This window comes from Monopterus albus, unplaced genomic scaffold (assembly GCF_001952655.1).
Source record: "Monopterus albus unplaced genomic scaffold, M_albus_1.0 scaffold133.1, whole genome shotgun sequence".
Lineage (NCBI taxonomy): Eukaryota > Metazoa > Chordata > Actinopteri > Synbranchiformes > Synbranchidae > Monopterus > Monopterus albus.
Window position 1 is genome coordinate 1,721,025 of NW_018128013.1, and position 23,866 is coordinate 1,744,890.

The 23,866-nt window shown below is 39.4% G+C and overlaps 1 protein-coding gene across 1 annotated transcript in view; it reads right to left on the minus strand.

The window, feature by feature from the left end:
• Positions 1–23,866, minus strand: part of astn1 (astrotactin 1) — a 448,006-nt gene that overhangs the window by 7,545 nt on the left and 416,595 nt on the right. The window contains 3 exon segments of the mRNA XM_020613364.1: positions 16,111–16,294; positions 17,985–18,085; positions 19,628–19,763. Coding sequence (XP_020469020.1) covers positions 16,111–16,294; positions 17,985–18,085; positions 19,628–19,763 — 421 coding nt within the window.

Below are 23,866 nucleotides of genomic sequence, written 5' to 3' on the forward strand. Positions count from 1 at the left end.
GCTCTTTTTTTGTAATATATACAATGGTTGAAGTGAGCTTTTGTATGTGTTTCCCCAGTTTTCAACACCATACTCTAAGTATGGTAAAATCAATGAAGAATACAAAATGCGTAGTGCTTTCCCGTCCAAAATATGTCTGACCCTCGCCAATATTGATATGTTTTTTGCTATTTTATGCTGAATATCATGCTTTGGAGAAACCAGATGTGTGTCTGTGTCTTTTCCATTGTGTAGCATTGAGCAGATCCAGTGGCTGAGCGGTCTCGTTTCTACTAGCTTGTCAGCTCAGTCAGGCTGTGCCTTTCTGGTCTGGTTGAGTGTGTGAAGCCCTGAATGGATTCCAGAGAGTCATTCATACCTTTGCCAACCCTTGCCAATATCGATATATTCTTTGCTATTTTGTGCTGAACATATCTGATATGAGATTTCCAGGTGAATTTGTCATCAACTATGACACCTAGAAATTTAATTTCATATACTTTTCTATTGAAGTTCATTATCTAGCCTACGCTTCCCAAATACCATAAATTTACCATAAATTTAGTTTTATCCAGATTCAGAGATAGAATATTACTATCACACCATTTCTTTATCTTCTCAAGTTCCTGTGAAACCTGCCCAGAGAGTTGCTGTAGGTTTTCCCTGGATGCCCATATGGTAGTGTCATCAGCAAATAAGACCACTTTCATTACATCAGAAACCTTGCATATATATAACTTATTGGACCTTTAAAGACATCTAACACAGAGAAAAGCTCATCAATCTATTCACAGATTGATGAGCTACAGAATATCCAGCACTGTCTCCCAAAGATTATGTTTATATTCTACTAAATGATTCTTTCAAATGTGCTTTGGAGGTAGCATACTGCCTGATTATATTAACTTGCAACATTTTTCCAGTCCAGAAAGTATTATGGTCCTGTACCACACAGAAGTCATAGGGAGGGGCGAGGTGGATGTTTGTGTTCACAGCTGGAAACTGGAGATCACATCCTGTGTAAGTTTAGAAAACTAAAATGCTTTAGTTAAGTGAAAGTTTGTGGTTTTAGTTAAACAAAACAAATAAAATAAAACCATAAACAGATCCTGTCTGTCCCAAACATTTGTGCTTTGAGTGTAACCATAAAAATGTTTATCATACTTTAGTTATCATACAACATAAAACAAAGAAAATGCTTTTTTCATTTTTAAATTTTTTTATAGATGCACACTGACCATTTTGCTAATTAGGGGATATTGTCATTATTCATATTTTGGGAGTTTTACTAACCAAAATAATGGAACAAACAAACCAAGAGGATCAAATTTCTGAACTGACAGTCAAAACATAAAACAAAGGAGTCTGCAATTACAACAGAGAAATAACAACAGACCAATTGTATTCAAATGCACTATATACAGTACATCCATACACATATATGCCAGTGATGTGATGGACTCGCAAACTGTCTCCAGTGTACTCCATCTCTCGCCAGTATCAACTGGAATGTTGGCTACAGCCCCCATCCCTGACCTTCTACAGGATAAGTGGTATAGATGATAGATGAATGGATGGATATACATACATACATACTGTACATACATACATACACTGTATTTGCATATGCACATGCATGTACATATACAGTACAATGACAGAACATAATGTAGTACTCTAGTACACACACCTATACACACACATTTATACTGTATACTGTATATGTTAGGGCTGTCAATCAACTAAAATATTTAATTGCGATTAATTGCATGATTGTCCATAGTTAACTTGTGATTAATTGCAAATTAATCATACTTTTTTATCCATTTTAGAAATTGGTGGAAAGTAACTAAGTACATTTACTTAAGTACTGTACTTTTGTACAGTACTTAAGGTATCTGTACTTTACTTGAGTAGTTTAATTTTGTGTTACTTCATACTTTGACTTCACTACACTTTTGAAGAAAATATTGTACTTTTTACTTCATTACATTTATTTTATAACTTTAGTTACTAGTTAAGTTTCATAACAAAATTTATTTAAAAAAAAATTAGTTATGAATATTAGTTCCACAGGGTGGGAAGCTGCTATTTAGGTGTGGGTAATTGAGATGCAGGTGAAATCAAGAAGAGTTTTTTCTTATCAGGGGACAAGGAGGAGCTGAGCAGGGTGCAGTGGGAACTAAAGTACATGATCCGGAGGTGCAAGGCTAGCTACAGGAAGAAGCTGGAGCAGAGCATGGAAAAAAACAATGTACACAAGGTGTGGAAAAGACTGAAACACATCTTGGGTCATGGAGATGGTAGCAGGGATGGTCACCAGGCCGCAGGAGACCAGGCCTGGGCAAATGAACTGAATCTGTTTTTTAACAGATTTAGCTCTACCCAGTCCCCCCTCCCCCCCGTCTCACCTCTCCATGTCAGTTGTCTCCTCGCAGCTGCAGCTGCTCACACCTCAGCCAGACCTTGCCCCTCCTCCCACTGTTATGAGGGGTTCTCAACAGCCCACAGCTCCTGAACAGTCACCGCCCACCAGCCCCCTCAGCCTCACGGTGGACCAGGTGAGGAGGGAGTTAAGGAGGATTAAGGTCAGGAAGGCCACAGGCCCTGATCACATCAGCCCCAGGGTCCTCAGGGAGTGTGCAGACCAGCTCAGTGAAGTGGTCCTGTATATGTTTAATCTGAGTCTTAGCCTGGAGAGAGTTCCGGTTCTGTGGAAGACATCCTATGTGGTCCCAGTTCCTAAAATAACTCATCCCAAGGAGCCAAACCATTACAGACCCATTGCCCTGACCTCCCACCTGGTAAAGACCATGGAGAGGCTTGTCCTCGGCCACCTCCGTGCCCAAGTGAGCTCAGTGCTGGACCCGCTGCAGTTTGCATATCGACCTGGCATCGGGGTAGACAGCGCTATTATCTACATGCTGCATCGAGCCCTATCTCACCTGGAGTCCCACAGAAGTATTGTGAGGGTCATGTTCTTTGACTTCTCCAGTGCTTTCAACACAATCCAGCCATCACTGCTGAGGGGGAAGTTGGAGGGGGCAGGTGTGGACCAACACCTGTCTGCATGGACTATTAACTACCTCACAAACAAACCTCAGTTCGTAAGGCTGCCGGACGTGGTGGTCTGCAGCACAGGGGCACCCCAGGGGACGGTGCTTTCCCCCTTTCTGTTCACCCTCTACACATCGGACTTCCACTAGTGTCATCTACAAAAGTTCTCAGACGACACCGCTATTGTTGGATGTGTATCTGGGGGGGGGCGAGGGTGAATACGAGGGGTTGTTACTGACTTTATGGAGTGGTGTGAGAAAAAATCACCTGGTCCTCAACACCAGCAAGACAAAAGAGATTAAGATTGACCCCCGGAAATCACCAGTACTCACTCCGGTGAGCTTTCAGGGCTCAGATATTGAGATTGTGGACACCTTTAAATACCTGGGTGTCCACCTCAACAATAAGCTGGATTGGACCAACAACACAGATGACCTGTACAGGAAGGGCCAGAGCCGCCTCCACTTGTTGAGGAGACTGAGGTCCTTTGGTGTGCGGGGGGCACTCCTTTGGACACTTTATGATACTGTAGGGGCATCTGCTGTTTTTTACGCTGTTGTGGGTTGGGCAGGAGGTAGCACGAACAGGGACAGAAAGAGACTAAACAAGCTGGTCAAGAAAGCTGGTTCTGTCCTGGGCTGCCCTCTGGATTCCATCGAGGAGGTGGCGGAACGAAGTGCAGTGATAAGCTAGGTGACAGTATGAGGGACTATGTAATAGTCAAATGAGGTGCAATATTCAGCTCCTGGGTGTGAAATGCATTGTAAATAGGCTCATGTGTAATATCTTGTTCCTGATCTCTCTCAAATATTGTACATTGCCCTGCTTTAGGTATTTTTGAGTAGTTCGTCAGAGATCCTAATACATTTATAAGGTTTAGGCTAACCCCTTACCCTGAAAGATTACAAAAAAAAATCCCCAGACAAAGTCAATCCGAAGACTCCATCTCTTATCTAGTGCTCCACATGCTTGGAGCAGCTGCGTTTCTACCTAGTCATAACTTTGAAACAAAACAGACTACAGCAGACTTTAAATCTTACTAAACTGCATTACTAACACCTCTGATTCAACACATTAATGTCTAACAATTATCTAACTGATTTACTAATAACAGTTGCAAACATGGTCTGCCTTTGGCGAGGGGGAGTATGCCTCCCTGCATCATTCGTGTGCTTGGCCAGCAAGACTCAATGTACTCTGGTGGTCTGATGTACTCCGGTGGTAACTCAGTTCCCACAGACAGTAAATGCAAATAACTTTGGTGTTGTTGAGAGAACCATCTGGTAGGGCTTTGCAGATGAACTTGTCATTCAGAAAACCCTTTTCTTTTTCCATTTCTGCTCAAGGAAGTTTGTTTCTGCTTGTCATCCACAATGTTACCACTTCCTGATTTCCCAAAGTACAGGGAAGCCTGAGGGCCATAATCACAGAATGTATGTGCATTAATCGAGCGTCAAAAAAATTAGTGGCATTAAAAAGAATTTGTTAACACATTATTTTCGTGTTAAATTGGGCAGCCCTAATATATAGTACACGAAATATACACATACATACACAAATGTGACTAGGTTAAATCAGAGTATGCGTGCTTCAGCTCAAACCCGCTGTTTCTCCACTTGATCCCCTACCAGGGAAGATTTTTAAAGAGGTTATTGATTTTATTGGCCCTGGACTGGTCAACTTTGTTAACTCCAGCTTGAGTTCTGGTTCGGTTCCTCCGCCCCTTAAGCATGCGGTTGTTAGACCATTGCTTAAAAAGCCCAACCTTGATGCTACGGCATTAGGAAATTTTCAGCCAATATCCCTATTGCCTTTCCTTGCTAAAGTTATGGAGAAGTTGGTGCTTACTCAGTTGCAAACTCACTTAAAATCTTTAGACTTGGGTGACAAATTTCAATCTGGGTTCAGGGCTCGACACAGCACTGAGTCTGCTTTACTCAAGGTACATAATGATGTTGCATTAGCCCTGGATGCCGGACGCCCAGTCATTTTAGCCTTGTTAGACTTATCTGCAGGCCTTTGACACAGTGGACCACTCGATTTTACTCTTAAAACTCCAGCACCTTTTCGGCCTGGGAGGGGAGGTGCTAAGGTGGTTTGAGTCCTATCTTACCGATAGAACCTATTCGGTTATGATTGGTGACCATTTTGACGGCGCAGCTTCCCTGACTTCAGGTGTCCCGCAAGGCTCCATTCTGGCCCCTTTGATATTTTCCTTGTATCTGTCACTGCTTGCCGCCATTATATCCAGGCACAACGTTCCCTTCCATTTTTATGCTGATGATATTCAAATCTATATGCTGCTGGTTCAACCGGAGTCAGGTTCGTTTGGTGCATTACTAAACTGTCTACAGGATGTCAAAACTTGGCTTAGTCAGAATTTCATTTACTTAAATGAAGGCAAATCTGAATTTATTGTTATCAGCCCCCAGTTGGATGGAAGTGCAGTTGATCTTGGCACATATGCCCCCCACCGCTCTCTACTGCGGTAAAAAATCTGGGGGTAATTTTTGACATCAATTTCAACTTTGATAAGCAGATCAAGTCAGTGGTTAAATCCAGCTTCTGCCAGCTAAAACTGCTGGCAAGGGTAAAGCCATTTCTCTCTCATAGTGACTTAGAGAAAACCATTCATGCGTTTGTGAGTTCCCGGCTTGACTATTGTAATGCCCTGTACTCCGAGTTATCCCAGTCATCACTCTCCAGGCTCCAGCTTGTTCAGAACAAGGCTGCCCGTCTGCTGACAAACACTCGTCGGCATGCCCATATCACTCCGGTTCTGCTATCCCTTCCTTGGCTGCCCGTTAAATGGAGTGTAGATTTTAAGGTTTTGCTTTATGTTTTTAAAGCCTTGCCCCTCCGTACCTGTCCGACCTCTTGGCTAGATATGTCCCTCGCAGAACCCTGCGACCTTGCTCTTCTCCTTCCCCCTGCACACTACAAAAAATGGGGAGGTCATGCCTGTGCCGTGCATGGCCCTAGGCTGTGGAATTCCCTGCCTTTAGGTATACGCTCGATAACTGAGCCGGCAGCGTTTAAGTCAGCGTTAAAAACGCATCTTTTCAAACAAGCTTTTAATGTTTAGCGTGTTCACTGATTTTCGTCACCTTTAATAATTTATTTCTTAACTAGTTTTAATATATTAGTGTGTGTGCACTTTGTGCTCTTGAGTTGGAAAGTGCGGTACAAATAAAGATTATTATTATTATTATTATTATGTATAGAGTGAACAAGGCTAAAAAAAGATCTTGAAGGCAAAAACACCAACAGTCTGTCAAGGTATGAGTCAGCTCAAGACAGGTCCACTAGACATAGAACCAGCACTGCCAAGGTAAAAGGATATCACCATCTGTCAGAGTAGTGTGCCAACATAAGGCAGGCACACAAATAATACAAGCTCAGCAACTGCACTGACCTCATGCATTGCAGCAACAAGGGAGTGCTCAGAATCCTTGCCTATCAACTTCCTGTCTGCAGCAGAAGTGGCTATGTGTGGGTGTTGTGTAAATTGACGTGATCCCCACACACGTATGTTTTGCTAAACATTTGACCGGTTTTCTAATATAACATACAGAGTGAAGGACTGTGACAGCAGGAGGAACATGGCAGACTTTCTTCTACAGCAGTCTGTTTATACAGCACTGTTACCAGGCACAAATAGCTGGGATCAGCTGGTCATCCTACTGTGATTGAATGTGTTCATATTTGTTTTGAGTGTGTATGGATAACATGGTTATCCATGGTTGACACAACAACACTAGCATCCAGAAGTTATCCAAGTGGTTATTCAAAACATGTGTTCACACACAGGGCTAGAATATGCAACATGTAGTTATTAATGTGACAGCTTCTGTCTCATTACACAAAACTATGTGAATGTACTTATTCCTCTGCTCTCATATTTTAAAAGCACAGAGCAAAATTTGCCACAAAAGTAAAGGCATTTGTACTTTTAATCTGCACATTTCCAATACCACTGTACTATTCCACTTTTAAAAATCATTAAATCCTTTCTATCTCAGTTGTGCAATCAAATGATTATTTATCAGTACATAAACACAGTACAGTATTTTACAGTACAAAACAGTGAGCTAATTACTATTGTTTAATGTGATGGTAAGCAGTCAAAGCAGTAGCCTGCATCTCTCCTTGGGAGGAGATGCAGTGATGGCCCTTCAATTATTAAATAAACTCACAACAATATATAATGATATTGACAAGGGGATATTTTTATTGGAAATTTATATCAGAGTATGTAAATATTTATATGTTTCTGTTCACTATTCAGCATCACAGACACCAATAAATCACTGCTGGATAAGCAGCTGAAAGGCACTTCCACTTTATATTCATTTTTTGTCCTTGTCTCAAGTATAAAAAGTCAGAGAGCAAAGTAAATAGTCTGTTGTGATTATGATTATGATTTCCTAAGAAAAATTCTAACCATAACAATACTTCTTATCACAAAAACGCTTCTATAAAGAGACTGTCATGCAAAAACAAAAAGAAAATTGAAAAAAATCAAAGGGCACTGGGTCCAACCAAGCACATGGTAAGAACTGAAATGGCCGGGGTTGAGGATTTTCTTTCTGCCCAGCCAAAGCATCTAGCATTTCTAAGTCAACAGCCAAGCAGTGTGCCTTTAATGATGGCCAATCCCCTTGCGATGACTAAATCTGGCCCTCAGAAGAAGTAGTGCCAGGGCTTAGCGAGACAGCCTTTTGGTGAGTTTATGGTTTGAGTTAAAACATCAGGCAATGTTGCTTAAAAATGACAACAAAAATGTCCTTGTGTAGGTGCCAACCAATCTCATCAGTGGCATTCAATATGTGTCTAAAAAGAGCGGATTTGAATATATGCTACCACAAGAAAAACAAACTATATTTGTTAATTCATTTGGTTACTTATATTGAATAATAAGTTCAGCTGATGTAGAAAGACAAAACTGTGTGTGCCTGTTTGGGGTCTGTAAATGTACAATATGTGGTCCATAATTGTGTGTACTGTAAGTTTGTGTCTGTTATGGTGTTTACTGTTTGTGGTACCACAGATCTCTGTTTGGCTAAGAAATGGATATTTTCGCTCAGGTGGCCAAGGATTTAAGAATAAACCACCAACAAAACACACTTAGAGAGGGACTGTTATGAAGACCAAGGACTTAAAATCAAAAGAAAAATAAGTTCTTCTATACCGCTCAGTCCCAAACGGGGTGAAAAATAAGTTCTTAAGCATAAAAGACAAAACCTCAGAATACATATGAAAATATGCAGTTAGAAATAATCACTGTCAGCTTTCTATCTTTCTTATTGCTGATAATCTGACTTTAAAGATTCAGACCTTCACTGCTTAATAATTTTGCCTGCCAATTATCTAATTATTTGACATGGCCTCTCTGACCTCAGAATCAATTGCTCAGATTTTTTGTAGATTATGTAGTTCTATTGGCTTCTGGCTAACTGGGAAAACACATTGGAAGAGTTTTTAGAAGTGCTTTCTGCATGCATCTTATGCACGTCTCACACTGCAGATATAAATCCACTATATCAAAGGAGTCATTCCACACTGGATCCATAAGATGCACATCAAATTAAAATACTAGGAAAATATTACAAAGCTATCAGGGGGCCTTCTTGAAAAATGTTCACAGTTTTTGTTTAGTCTTGAATAAAAATGGAGTCCTCTTTCATGTTTCTTATTAGAAATGAAAGAATGTCAGAATTTTGAAGACTGATTAGTCAGAAGATACCTGCAATTAAATGCTGACAAGTCCATACTCCAGTTTAAAATACTGTATTTGTAATTACATTTCACTCACTAGAGTGAATTACCTATTGCATATTATAGGAAAACCTATTAGACACATCTACAATTAAAATTTTCTGATGATCTAATCATTCTGATGAGTTAAAATACAGTTTTTGATATCTAAAATTCATGTTTCATTTTGCTATATGCTTCATTTTCTGCACCCTGTGAATGGGGCAAAATCAAGGCTCTCAGTTGCACCAAACTCTTCATCATCAAGTGCATCAGCTCTTTACAGCATGGTCCCTAGTAAAAACAACCTTTCATTTAGGATGGGGAAACCCCCAAAGTAATAGAGAAATAGAGAATTAAGGGAGCCTTGACTAAACAGTTTACCCTGCCAAAGTGAAAGTGTGCACCCCAGGCTGCTGTTTATAAGTATATTTTGTATTAGACATATGACGCCATTTATAGAACATTAAGCCACAATTTTGTATTATGGGCACTTATCTGTAGTTTGGGGGGAAATTGGGGCCCTCCCTGATTCCGTGTTGCTAAACAGCCCGGTTGATATCATGGAGCTTCAGCTCCCAGTCAGTTTGATTAAAATTCCCTCATAACTAATTGACAACACTCAGCAGCACTTTTGAAGCTGGGAGCAGAACATCTGCCACCTTTGAGAATCAAAACAAGAGTCAGACACTGCAGAGCTTTGAATAGGCTGATACCATTGAGATTTCATATGAGCCACTGTTGGATGTGCTTGTGATTGTGCGAGAAAAAAAAGGTGATTTGGAACAAATTATGGCCTTCTTGAAAAATGTTCACAGTTTTTGTTTAGTCTTGAATAAAAATGGAGTCCTCTTTCATGTTTCTTATTTCTTATTAGAAATGAAAGAATGTCAGAATTTTGAAGACTGATTAGTCAAAAGATACCTGCAATTAAATGCTGACAAGTCCATACTCCAGTTTAAAATACTGTATTTGTAATTACATTTCACTCACTAGAGTGAATTACCTATTGCATATTATAGGAAAACCTATTAGACACATCTACAATTAAAATTTTCTGATGATCTAATCATTCTGATGAGTTAAAATACAGTTTTTGATATCTAAAATTCATGTTTCATTTTGCTATATGCTTCATTTTCTGCACCCTGTGAATGGGGCAAAATCAAGGCTCTCAGTTGCACCAAACTCTTCATCATGTAATAAATGTCAAACCCTCTTCTTGTGCATTTGTCTATGGGGAGGGTTACATTTACCACAAATTTCTTGAGCATAAACTTATGGCAATTTTCCAATATTTTCTCAGTGACTGCTACTGACATTGTGTCAATCTGAAGTGACATCCACCTAGGGAAATACTACAAAGCTATCAGGGCAAGAAGTAAACTTGGTTACTAAGTCTGATTTACTGAGTTACTGTTAAAAAGTATTTGTTAAGGAGGCAGTAAATACGTATATACATACATGTAGGCATTCAAAATGTCATGCATATTGTATTTGCAGTGCCCAGTCTGTGGTGCTGCGTCAGTAATACAATGTTTTTAACCCTGCATGAGGATCATAAAATCAGTATAGTAAAATCTGTCAGTACAGGACTAATAGAGAAATAGAGAATTAAGGGAGCCTTGACTAAACAGTTTACCCTGCCAAAGTGAAAGTGTGCACCCCAGACTGCTGTTTATAAGTATATTTTGTATTAGACATATGACGCCATTTATAGAACATTAAGCCACAATTTTGTATTATGGGCACTTATCTGTAGTTTGGGGGGAAATTGGGGCCCTCCCTGATTCCGTGTTGCTAAACAGCCCGGTTGATATCATGGAGCTTCAGCTCCCAGTCAGTTTGATTAAAATTCCCTCATAACTAATTGACAACACTCAGCAGCACTTTTGAAGCTGGGAGCAGAACATCTGCCACCTTTGAGAATCAAAACAAGAGTCAGACACTGCAGAGCTTTGAATGGGCTGATACCATTGAGATTTCACATGAGCCACTGTTGGATGTGCTTGTGATTGTGCGAGAAAAAAAAGGTGATTTGGAACAAATTATGGCCTTCTTGAAAAATGTTCACAGTTTTTGTTTAGTCTTGAATAAAAATGGAGTCCTCTTTCATGTTTCTTATTTTTTGTATAATATGATGTCATGGGGTAGGACTGGATAAGTCTGACTTCTTCCTACTCCATTCAAACATGTAATATGTGTAAGCAAACTGATTTTGGATTAGCATTGGTTGGATATGTGTAATTATGTGTGTTGTTGCCATTTGTTCATTTGTTCTGTTCTGCATGTTTGAAAGAATAAAATCAATCAATCAATCAATCAAATCATTTAGGATGGGGAAACCCCCAAAGTAATAGAGAAATAGAGAATTAAGGGAGCCTTGACTAAACAGTTTACCCTGCCAAAGTGAAAGTGTGCACCCCAGACTGCTGTTTATAAGTATATTTTGTATTAGACATATGACGCCATTTATAGAACATTAAGCCACAATTTTGTATTATGGGCACTTATCTGTAGTTTGGGGGGAAATTGGGGCCCTCCCTGATTCCGTGTTGCTAAACAGCCCGGTTGATATCATGGAGCTTCAGCTCCCAGTCAGTTTGATTAAAATTCCCTCATAACTAATTGACAACACTCAGCAGCACTTTTGAAGCTGGGAGCAGAACATCTGCCACCTTTGAGAATCAAAACAAGAGTCAGACACTGCAGAGCTTTGAATGGGCTGATACCATTGAGATTTCACATGAGCCACTGTTGGATGTGCTTGTGATTGTGCGAGAAAAAAAGGTGATTTGGAACAAATTATGGCCTTCTTGAAAAATGTTCACAGTTTTTGTTTAGTCTTGAATAAAAATGGAGTCCTCTTTCATGTTTCTTATTAGAAATGAAAGAATGTCAGAATTTTGAAGACTGATTAGTCAGAAGATACCTGCAATTAAATGCTGACAAGTCCATACTCCAGTTTAAAATACTGTATTTGTAATTACATTTCACTCACTAGAGTGAATTACCTATTGCATATTATAGGAAAACCTATTAGACACATCTACAATTAAAATTTTCTGATGATCTAATCATTCTGATGAGTTAAAATACAGTTTTTGATATCTAAAATTCATGTTTCATTTTGCTATATGCTTCATTTTCTGCACCCTGTGAATGGGGCAAAATCAAGGCTCTCAGTTGCACCAAACTCTTCATCATGTAATAAATGTCAAACCCTCTTCTTGTGCATTTGTCTATGGGGAGGGTTACATTTACCACAAATTTCTTGAGCATAAACTTATGGCAATTTTCCAATATTTTCTCAGTGACTGCTACTGACATTGTGTCAATCTGAAGTGACATCCACCTAGGGAAATACTACAAAGCTATCAGGGCAAGAAGTAAACTTGGTTACTAAGTCTGATTTACTGAGTTACTGTTAAAAAGTATTTGTTAAGGAGGCAGTAAATACGTATATACATACATGTAGGCATTCAAAATGTCATGCATATTGTATTTGCAGTGCCCAGTCTGTGGTGCTGCGTCAGTAATGCAATGTTTTTAACCCTGCATGAGGATCATAAAATCAGTATAGTAAAATCTGTCAGTACAGGAAGTATTCAGACTCTTTCAAGTTTTACACATTTTGTTATGCTTCAGCCTTTTTCTGAAGGGTGTGACCATGTAGATGCTTCTCAAAAGACAAACTTTATGCTGAATTGACAGGTTATCGTGCTCATTAAATTCACTTATTGCAGGTTCAATTGTGATAGTGCATAAGGTGACAGTTCCAAAACAGTCAGCTATTGTTGCAGCTTAGCATTACATCTCTTTCTTGCCACGTTTTCTTTCTTGTTTCTTTTCTCGTGATTTCTTCCCACTTATGCACTTAAGAAAGTATGACAGTACTGATCACGTTGAGTAGTGCCACATTAGTTAACAACTGGTGTAGCACACATTAAATATAAGGCAGGGTCCGGGTACAATAGCTGAGATGTGTAATGTAGGCAGTGGTGGCCTAAAGATTAGAGGAGCGAGCTTGTGACTGGACAGTTTCAGGTTCAATTTCTGGACCAGCAGGATAAAATCTGGATGAGACAGATAACAGCGCAGCAACACCCCCCACCCCACTGCATAAACACCATGATCAAGGTGCATCTGTTGAGCAAAGAGAGTATAAGGATACTGCTCCTGTCAAAACCGATAATTTAGGACCCTGGGATGACTCACCACACTGTTTTTATATTTTGGTTTCATACATCAAAGAGTTTTTATATTACTAATCATGTGACTTTAGTGTACAAATGGGCAGCGAGACAGATGCTACACCTCACTGGGTGCGTTAATACCTGTATTGACAACATTGTGCCCAGCATACAAGTCAGGAGGTTTCCCAACCAGAAGCCCTGGATAAACAGTCAGGTACGCCACATGCTGTGTGCTCGCTCTTTTGCATTTAGATCAGGCAATGGGATGGAGTACAAAGCTGTGAAGTATGGACTGAGGAAAGCCATCACAGCGGTCAAGAGGCAGTACAGAGAGAAGCTGAATGGCTTCTATTCTACTGCTGACTCCGGACAGATGTGGCAAGGCCTGCAGCACATCGCAGACTATAGGGCCACCACCAGCATCATCAGCTCCACAGACAGCCTGCTGGGTCTTATGGTCTTATATTGGTCTTATATTTGTATAGCGCCTTTCTATGCTTTACAGCACACTCAAAGCGCTTTCACACTATTTGGCCATTCACCCATTCGCACTCCCAAACACTCACACATTCACACACCGGTGACATCACCGGGAGCAACTGGGGGTTCAGTGTCTTGCTCAAGGACACTTCGACATGTTGACTGGACAGGCCGGGAATCGAACCGCTAATCCTCCGGTTAGGACACGACCCGCTCTACCTCTTGAGCCACAGCCGCCATTAGTATTAGTATTAGTATTAGTATTAGTATTAGTATTGCTGCAGCATCTTTATTGGGTTAAGGTCTGGGCTCTGACTTGGCCATGCCAAAAGGTGGATTTTGTATTTCCGAAGCCATTCTGTTGTGGACTTGCTCCGGTGTTTTGGGTCATTGTCCTGTTTCATCACCGAACTTCTACAGAGTTTCAGCTGATGTACAGACATTCTCACATTATCCTGAAAAAGTTTTTGATACACTTGGGAATTCATCTTCCCCTCAATGATTGCAAGCTGGCCAGGCCCTGATGCAGCAAAGCAGGCCCAAATCATGATATTTCCTCCACCATACTTTACGGTTGGAAACTGGATAATTGCACACCCACTGCTGACTACTGCAGATACAGCTTCAGTGTATTATATGTTATCTCTAATTGTGTTCTCATTATATTTTTTATATACTTTTTATTGTATTTCTTTTCACTCGCTGGTTGAAGTGCCTTTAGATCTTTATGACACTGTTTATCTACTTTATATTTTACTTGTGTTGTTTGGCATTCAGTGTGGACAGCAAAGTAAAAATTTCATTGTGCAGGGAAACACGTTTCCATACTCTGCATATGAAAATAAACACTTTGAATCTTGAATTTGGAATAAAGGCACTACAATGTTAAGACACAAAGGGATTGTTGCAGACAATGACATTGTGGAATTAATTGTGGGAGTAATATTCTTGATTTCTCCCAAGTGCTATGTTTTGCCTTGTTTTTTAGGTATCTTTGATTTGCTTCTCAGAGGTCCTTATGGTGTTAGTTGTTCCTGTGGTGTTTTGTTGTTTGCTCGCTATTGCTACTGGAACACAGGAATTCCCCCACTGTAGGATCAATAAAGCCTTACCCTACCTTGAAACAGTGCTGCCTGTGATGTGAGAGCTTCACCTATTTTAAAAAGAATTATTCCTTTTATCCAACTAAACTATTGGTGATGAACATCGTTGAAACTAAACACAAGCGAAATATTTAACTGGTGCGACGAGTCATCCTAGGGTCATAAATTAAAGGTTTTTGACAGACGCTGTATTCTTATACTCTCTTTTGGAGCTGCTCAGTGGCCACAGGTCAGCCTGTGGTTGTACTGGGCAACTTCCAGGTGTGCATGTGTGACTGTGTGAATGTGAACATGCTGTCTCTGAATGAAAGAGAGGTGGACCTACACTGAACAAATAAAGGTAAAAAAAAAGAACACTGAGCACAAGCATTTTGCCATATGTTATATGTTGTTGGCTACAATGAACTGAGAAGCAAATTGCTTACTAACTAGTGAACCAAATGCACTGTGTATTAATCTGCTGAAAGGTGCACAGATCAGTACAGCTTTATTGTATTCATATTATATGGGATATGCATTTCTGTTGGCAGGCCAGTGTGTATGGAACTGACTCAAAATAAAGTACAGTGTGTACTTATCCTTTAATTCAACAGGTAGTGTTACTTATATGAATTATCCATTGATCAGCACACCTGTTGCATGTCACAAGTCTTCTACAAGTATTTAGACTTTGACTGAGGTCTATAAATCACTGTTAGTTTGGGGTGTAAGATAATCATCAAAGGAGCATATCTGTAATTTAAGGCCAGTCCAAATCTGCCGTATGTTTAATTTTTCATGAACTACAACATTATCTGGGTTTTCCAAGAAATTTAAAATTGCTGGCGACTATTTCAATTGTGAAAAGATCATCTGCTCAAATTGCACTTGAAAGTGGTGCTCACACCACGCTGTGATCCAACCCAGACTCTTGTCTAGTTGCCACTTTTCTTCAGTTTTGCAGCCAGGCTGTAATGTTGCTGTTCAAAGACATCAGTGTAAGTTGTACAAGTTTGGTTTGACAGATTGCACAAGTGGGAAGGCAACTCATAAACGCCACACACATCTCTAGAGTTTCAAAGACTGATTACTGTGAACGCAGTCTACAAATTATTTAAATGGCTCGGGCTTTTGGTATTGTGTAAAAGTATGACTCAGGACAGACCTACAAGGCTTTGTATAATGTTAGATCCTTCTGATAAACTGCCCGTCAAGCTAAGGTTGATGAACAGTTTGCTTGAAGGAATGCATATTCCTAATATTAGGTTACATATCAGAAACATGGGTATTTATGAAACACAAAGTGAAGTTGAATAACATGACAGTCTCACAGTCATTTTCCTTCCTCATCTACAACAGTATTAAAGCAAAGCAAAGAATGACTGGGGGTATCTACAACAGTATTAAAGCAAAAGGTTCTAAGACGTCCAATCACACACACTTCTCCCCCAGTCATTCTTTGCTTTGCTTTAAAAACTTTCAGACAGTGGCATATTCATTTTTTTGTTTGTTTGTTTTTTAAATCTGACTAGCATAAATGTCTTAAACAATTAGTTTACCTGGGTCCTAGCTCATCCTCACACCTCCAGGTGAATTCCCCAAAGCTCTCGTAGCGCTGGTTGTAGTGGTAGAGCACACGGTGCAGTGTGGGAGCGCCCAGGTCCATCAGAGTGTTATAGGCTGTCTGCTGCTCCTTTCCACTGGTGTAACCATTGAACAGGTTATAGATTTTATCTGCTATTTCTGGAAGGATATAAATAATCAGAGGTCAACAACTATAAGGAACATTAACTTCAAGCAGTGTCATGGCAGCTGCAAATGACAGAGACTATGAAAAATAAAGGAAAAAAAATCAGCATGAGGGATATCAGTAATCAGTACAGATTACTTATGTTTACTAAACTGGTTTGTTGGTACTACTTGATACCAAACAATGCTCAAGAGAAGAGGAATGAAGAGGATCTAATGCTGGTGACTCAGCTTTGTTTGGACAGGGCACAACTTTGCTGCTGTTTTGGAGACACTTAAGGTTTATTGTGGTTCACTTAGGTGGAGAACCTGTCCCTCCAGTACACACTCTTCATCAGAACAGGGCAAATCAAACCTGTAGCCAGAAAAAAACATCTTGTATTGACATCTTACTTTCCCTGGCTCTTAATTTGGAGATACACAATAAATAGGTAATAATTGAAATAGGATAAGGCCAGTCATTTTCTATATTAACAGCATTTTCAGCACTCCCTATACAGAGACTAAAACCAACAAAGATTTGCCTCTACTCATGATTAATGTCTGTCAGTGTGTCAGTCCTGGATTAGTATATTCATTTGTGCCATAGACCACCACTGATGTTCAGAACCAATTAGAAACATCTGGGAAGCACACCACTGCAATGGGGGACATGTTTCCTCATTACAAAACACCAGACCCTGATATTTGTTAAGATTATCAAGAGATCTTGTGCATGGACTCTTATCTTTTGTTTAGTTTAGTTTTGCAGTAAAAAGTATGGCCATTCAGAACCTTTGCGGCAATATTTAAAAAGGAATATAAGTAATAATAAGTTAATAACCTAACAACCCAGTCTCCACTTGAAGAAAATATCAATCCACTTTGTGTTTTAGAGTGTGTTATTATACGTAGGTAGGTAGAGTTGCTTTCAAAATGCAGTCAAAACTAGGCTGGTTACTAAAATTTGGGCAATAAAATTTGAACAAACCCAACCCACAGAGTGGAAGTATTACATCTGACACTATTCAAGTATTTCCAGGCATTAAAATCAACAGCATAAGCCCAGAAGTATCATATTTGACTGGCTGGAACATTTTAGCTGACTCACATTAGTGGCACAATCCATAACAACATCTTTGCTCCAAGCCTTTCACTGGTGCACAGGGTGACAAAGATTTCACATTTAGAACGTTTAAAAAATGTGACTATATAGAACAACACATTTTTATAGTCAGTATACACATGTGATTATTATATACAGTACAGTGTCCACAAACAACCCTACTCCAGAGAGGAAAGCATTCTGTCTATAACTACGTGACTTGCTCAGTGACCTGGCTATTAACATCTGTTTGGTGTGGTCTTGATCATAGCTGCCAACAACAAAGCAAATGTCTGTCATATTTAGTAAATTGGCTATAGCCATGTTATATTTGGATATTAGAGAATTAAGAAAATTGGACCCACAAGTTTCACATTATTTTTCTTTAGAAATATACAGTATTTCTTTAACAAACCCATACACTATCGCTTTCACAAACCATGCACATAAATGTGGCACAATGTATACAGTTCTTTCTTTTTTATGAATATTATTTCAAGCATGAGCACCATGTTGAAAACAGGACCTGTGTGAGCCACCTGCAGTCATGACTGAAAGATGATTCACCCTTCTGACTTTAGTCTGTGTTTCTTTCCTCACCTTGTGCTTTGACATCATCCACAGTTGGACATGGAGTTTTGATGGTGACCTCGCTTGAACTGGAACGGCGCCCTGTGTTGTCTACTGCCCACAGTCGGAACCTGCACACACACACACGCAAACAGAAAGAGAGAGAGAGAGAAATTTATTAATTCTACTACCAACTGCAAATGATAAACCTTTTCATTCAGAATGTTCTACAAAACCAAACTCAGTGATTTGTATCTCCAGCAATGGAGTTTGACAAATCAGCATGATGTCAGCTAGCAGTTGTTGCATTTTCTACAGCTGTTAAGTTGTTGGAAATGAGAGCCTGTATTATCAATAAAGAACTCTGACTAGTGATTGACTGACAATAAGTACCTCTTAACAGATCTAATTGATGGTTGTTTCACTGAATTAATATCATCACCTAGTGGCCAAAATGCATTGTGCATCTGCTTGGAGCAAGAATGAGGCACAGTAGCAGAGGGAAGAGAACTAATGAAAAGGAATAAAATGTATTGTGTTTAATAAGTGGCCTGGAGATACAGTAGGTAGAGTTGCATTCAAAATGCAGTTACAAATTAAAAAGATTAGTGCCCCACAAATATGCATATTTTAGTAATACTAGCAAATTGATACATGTTGTACAACAAATTTTACTGTAAACATTTCCAATAAACCTTTCAGTGCAAAGACTGCACTTTTGATGCAGCTACAGACTATGTTTTCTGTGTTATCCTTACATAATATAATGTAAATATGTCTCCCAGCACAATATATGAAGGAAGAGCTGAAGCCATGGGTTGGAGAGATGAATGAGCTGCTAGACAGGATGCAAAGAGCTGGAGCCTGGCTGAGTCTGGGATTAAAAGGATGTGTAGTCATTCACTCAGCACACATACACCAAAACTGCTTGAATAGGTTCTGTCATGGTCCTCATAGTCTTTCCCTCTCTGTGGGCCTACCTGGTCTGGTCCTTTTCTTTCATTCTCTAGCCCAAACTTTGACAAACTGTGAGACAAGTATGAGAGCATCTGAGCATGTGAGTATCTGTTTGTGCTCAAAACTATCTTGATCACAGCATCACTCATGTACTAAACTTCTTTGTTCTGCAGGCATATACATAACTAAACACTTTAAACTCTGGTTTTTAAGCCAGAAATGTGATAATCTAAATTATCATTTGTGCCATAGGTAATAATGGAATAATAATAAATAAATAAAATTATAACATTTCAGATTCTTCACTTCAGCACTTAGTACTTGACCAAAAATTGATCTTAACTGCTACTAGTTTAAAAAGGCAATATGTAAAAAAGCACCACACACTGCTTATGCTATTAGAATTACTATAATAAAAATAGTCACTTAATACATACACTTTAGTCTTTATTAAGAATTAATTTGTTTCAAAGCTACTGTACTTGGTTCTTCCTCTTTATATTAAAAGAAATTTGTAAAAAAAAAAAAAAAAAAAAATTTAGGAATTTTGGTTATTTTCTGTTAGATAGAAGAAGCAGAAGAATGTTTATTTTATTGTCATTGTAACATTGTGACACGTACAACGAAATTTTGTTTGGAGCTGAGGGGTTCCGGGCTGCTGCGTGCATGCGCATTCGCATATTCATGAGAGAAAAGAAGAGAGGAACTTAACCTACATGTATGTGGTGTCAGGTTCCAGGCAGCGAACAATCATACTGATTGAAGAGGACAGGAGGTTGGGGATGTTCCCTAACATCACACATGGAGACCTGGCCCCAGACAAGATGTCATCCACAAAGCTCAGAAGGGTTTCTACAACAGAGAGAAAGACAGTGGGATACCGTTGAGAAAGCAGATGCACCCAAATATTTCATGTATTGCTTCAAATAGCGTATATTTTCAATGCTGGATTGGTAATGATTTAATCCCAAAAAGGTTTTTAGATGATTTATTTATCTGGTGCTGATTTTCTCCTTTTAATTATTATTTTTTTTAATGGTAACTCTACTATTATAAAAATGTTTAGTTAAATTAGATTACTGCCCTTTGCCAAATCCTACTGCTGGAGAGCTGTGTAAATAGTGCACAGTTTAGTGAATTCACACCTGCCCTTTGAGGCAGGGCAACTTTGTGCTGGTTAGGGAAAGTGATCAAATTGTTTATTTCCTAAGGGCAGAAAACCTGTCGGTGTTTCGATCATTAGTGAAAAAGTCTCTCTTAAAAAGGTGTGAACACTGCAGTGTCATTGATTTAATCATACAGGCATGGTCAGATACAGCAGTGATAACGTTCTGGAACACACCTGTAGAAATGTATTGCTTTTGAATTCAGCCATTAATTTTCATTTACTGTGAAAAAGGCACAAAGAACAGTGTGCTTGGTGATACAGGTCTGAACAGGCAGTCCTTTCAACAGTCTTCATCCCTACTGTTGCAGGTTTGATGTCCAAGGGAACCTTAAGAGTAGGTGCTGAGGAAGAATCATTCACTGTCCAGCCACATTTCCCAGCAGATACTAAAACACAGACTTTTCAGCTAAATGTTTTCTTTCACTTCTATGTCTAACTCCACTACTTTTTCTACAATTCTTGTATGCACTTGCCTGGATACCTAAAAACTTCTTGATATCATCTAGAAGGCTATAAAACTACCACACAATCATTCATGTGTAGTAGGTGTCAAAATCTATTTCAATCTTACATGTGGAACAGGACTACATTTTGACAAAATGTAAACAAAATTTAATAAACCAACATTTATCTGAATTTATGTTAATTGTCATTTACTAATTTATTTTGAAAATCTGCAGCAGATTGACATTGACCAGTTGAAGCTCAGAACATTTCCACAGGAGTAAGTAAACATGCCGTCTGTGGAAGAATGTGTACTGCTGTATTTATGGAGTTGAAAGCAGTTACAATTTTGGCCCAAGGATTTTCAGCTGCATTCCAGTCTGAATGATGATAAAGTGTAATAAATATATACATACAGACATGTTAAGCTAGAGCTTCATCAAAAACAGAAAGATTGTTGTCACATGTCGTGTTGCGTTACAATTTTTTGGTGACACACTCAAGAACACAACGGGTATGAAGGCAGTCTTGCGTAGCTTGAAGTGTCTCCATTTTTCTACTTGCATGAAGTATGTTTTGGACCTAACACCTGCTTTAACCTGAGCCTGCCACATGAGAGAAAAGCAACCCTCTGACCCCCACCTCCTCCTCAGGCTTGTTTCCTGCTGCTCAGACTGGTGATGACACATGCAGCTCGCTATGTTTTCCCAGATGGTACGTCAAAGGGCATTTGCCCACTGGGATGTGTGTTACACTGTAAGGACCAAAAACATTATGCTTGGACAAACCATGACTGCGTGTGCAAAGGTGTGTGAAGGGATAGGTGCTCCGAGGTGGTCATCTGTAACCTCCCTGCACAAACGGTGCCTGTCTGTGTGTATTTATACAATATGTGTGTGTGTGTGTGTGTGATCACCCTAAAATGATCACCTTTTTACTGCAAATGCCCTGCCTCTGTATGTGCATATACTGTATATTTGTATGTGTGAGTGGTAGGTGCTCTGAGGTGGTCGCCTATGTCCTCCCTATTAGCCCTGGTTCCATCACCAGCTGGTAAACAGCAGGCCAAGTGCCATGGAGTCATGGAGAGAGAGCTGGAGGATGAAAAAAAGTGTGTAGCAGATGGTTACCCAGTACAGACTGTCATATTAGGGAGTGATATAAACAGCTCTGGAGATGTAAATGAAAAGTGACATTGTGTGGATTTGTTCCACCAAGGATATTAATTGCAAAGTTGGTTGCTTATCTGCCTAGCATGTAAGGAGGCATACATAATGTACAGTGTTTGAAACTTCAATAGAAAACAGCTTGGAAATTAAGTATATCCAGTAGTTCTTTCACTATCTGAGCAAGTTGAGCTTGAAATGGGAAATCGTGCTCAATGTCAATCTTCATATGTGGCTTTGACCTCTGAGTAAAGAAACATTGCTAACGAGAAGCTTGATGACAACAGTCATGTTACAGTATGGCAGGTCAGACAGGTCTTAGATAAAGCTCAAGGTAGATGAGACATAAAGATAAAAGTGAACAGCCAAATTACAACCCATGTAAACATCAACCAAGATGTTCTTGCAAAGTTCACCCTTCTTGCCTTTGTTATGTGCACACTGTTTTTCCTGAACTGATGGATTATTACAGACATTTCTGGTGCACTCATTATGATTTTTTTTAAACCTCGATATTAAGTGGTTTAGTTATTCTGTTTAAACTGCTGGCATATTAACTTCCTGTCTGAACATCTAAATGCTCATGTTTCTTGTTCTGTCCGGGATTTCAGCAACTTGCTGATTACAATGTCAACCAAAATGAGTGTCAGGCCTAGAAATATAAGAACCCACATTGTGATAAACAGGAATTAAACTTTTTAAAAAAATTGTCCAGAAAATCTATCACTCTCTTGAACCACATTGCACATTTGGCCGTACCTCAGTCATTGATGTCAAGGCATGCATTTTCCCATTGGCAATGTCATGTGGGCGTGATTAGAAAACTGTTAGCCAAGGACAGATGGATGATCCATTCTCACACATTCACATCCTCTCTGCTCTCACTCCCAAACCGCAGTTGTTGTTCAGAATGCAGAAGAGACTGGCGCACAACTAACTGTTCATGATACTTTAAACACAGCACTGGTGTCTGAAAATATGAAAATAACTTAGAACCTTTGGGTCACCTTAGTCTGTGGTGGACTGAGACATAACATTATTACTTTGTGTGTTCAAGTGCTAAAGAAAAGCAAGCAGAGCAGAACTGCAGTACACAGCATTCTGAACAGTCTGAGGAATCCTGCTGTGCATGGACATGAATGCTTAATGTGGGTGGTGTGCTGGACAGAGGAACAGAAAATTCACCTAATCTGACAATAACAAGGAAACACAACACTGTGAATGCTGTGTGCTGCCATGGCATTTATGGATATGACTAAACACCAGGGCAATAAAAACTAAATGCTTCTCTAATGGGTTGATTGCTGACAGCTAAAACAAAAATCTGATTCTGGAAAAGAATAGTACATCTTTCATGGTTGCTGGCTTGGCCATCTTGTGATGGTTAGTTGAAAACGGTGTGTAAAGAATCTTGACCTTTTGACCTTATTATCTGTAGGCATGATTCTTGTGACATACCATAATAGTGAATTTTTGCCCAAGTTGCAAACAGGTCAACATGATTCCACATCAAGTTGCATAAGCCTCCCCAAGAATGATACAACTTTAACAGAACAAAGGCCTCCTTGAGTTACTGGGAGCCACAAGACATACAGCAAAGCCATTTTTCATCTTAGAATGAGTTCCAACACAATTATCAATCACAGCCCTTATAGTCTTTCATGCTGAAGGTTTAGCAAGATAAAAGAATTAGATAGAGGAATATTTTATTTACTATACAATGAAAAGATTATAGAATGTGGCAAAACAGCAGAAGTGATATGGAACCCTGATATAAAAAGAAAAAAGAGTCACACCCTCCGGGAAGATATATAAATCTGAAGTTGCTCAGATTTTTCAAAACACTGAAATGTATTTTCTCTTAGCTGGTGTAACAGGCTGTGCTTCCAACCATGTGAGTAGCGTGATTCTGCATTTCAGTTCAGCAGCGCACGCCAGCCAGCGTATCCTAAGATGACATTGGTATACTGTTAAAGGTTCAGTTGGGAAGTGTTGTAAATCTTTCTTTTTAGAAAACTCAGTAAATCTGCCTGAAGCAGGAAATTCTAGCTTGATAGTCCTGGGTGGGAATCAAAGATTGTAGCAAAAGACAAACAATTAACATGGGGACAGAACTTGGAAAATATATTTTCACATGCTTTATTTGCTAATTCTATTTAAGATAAGATAAGATAAGA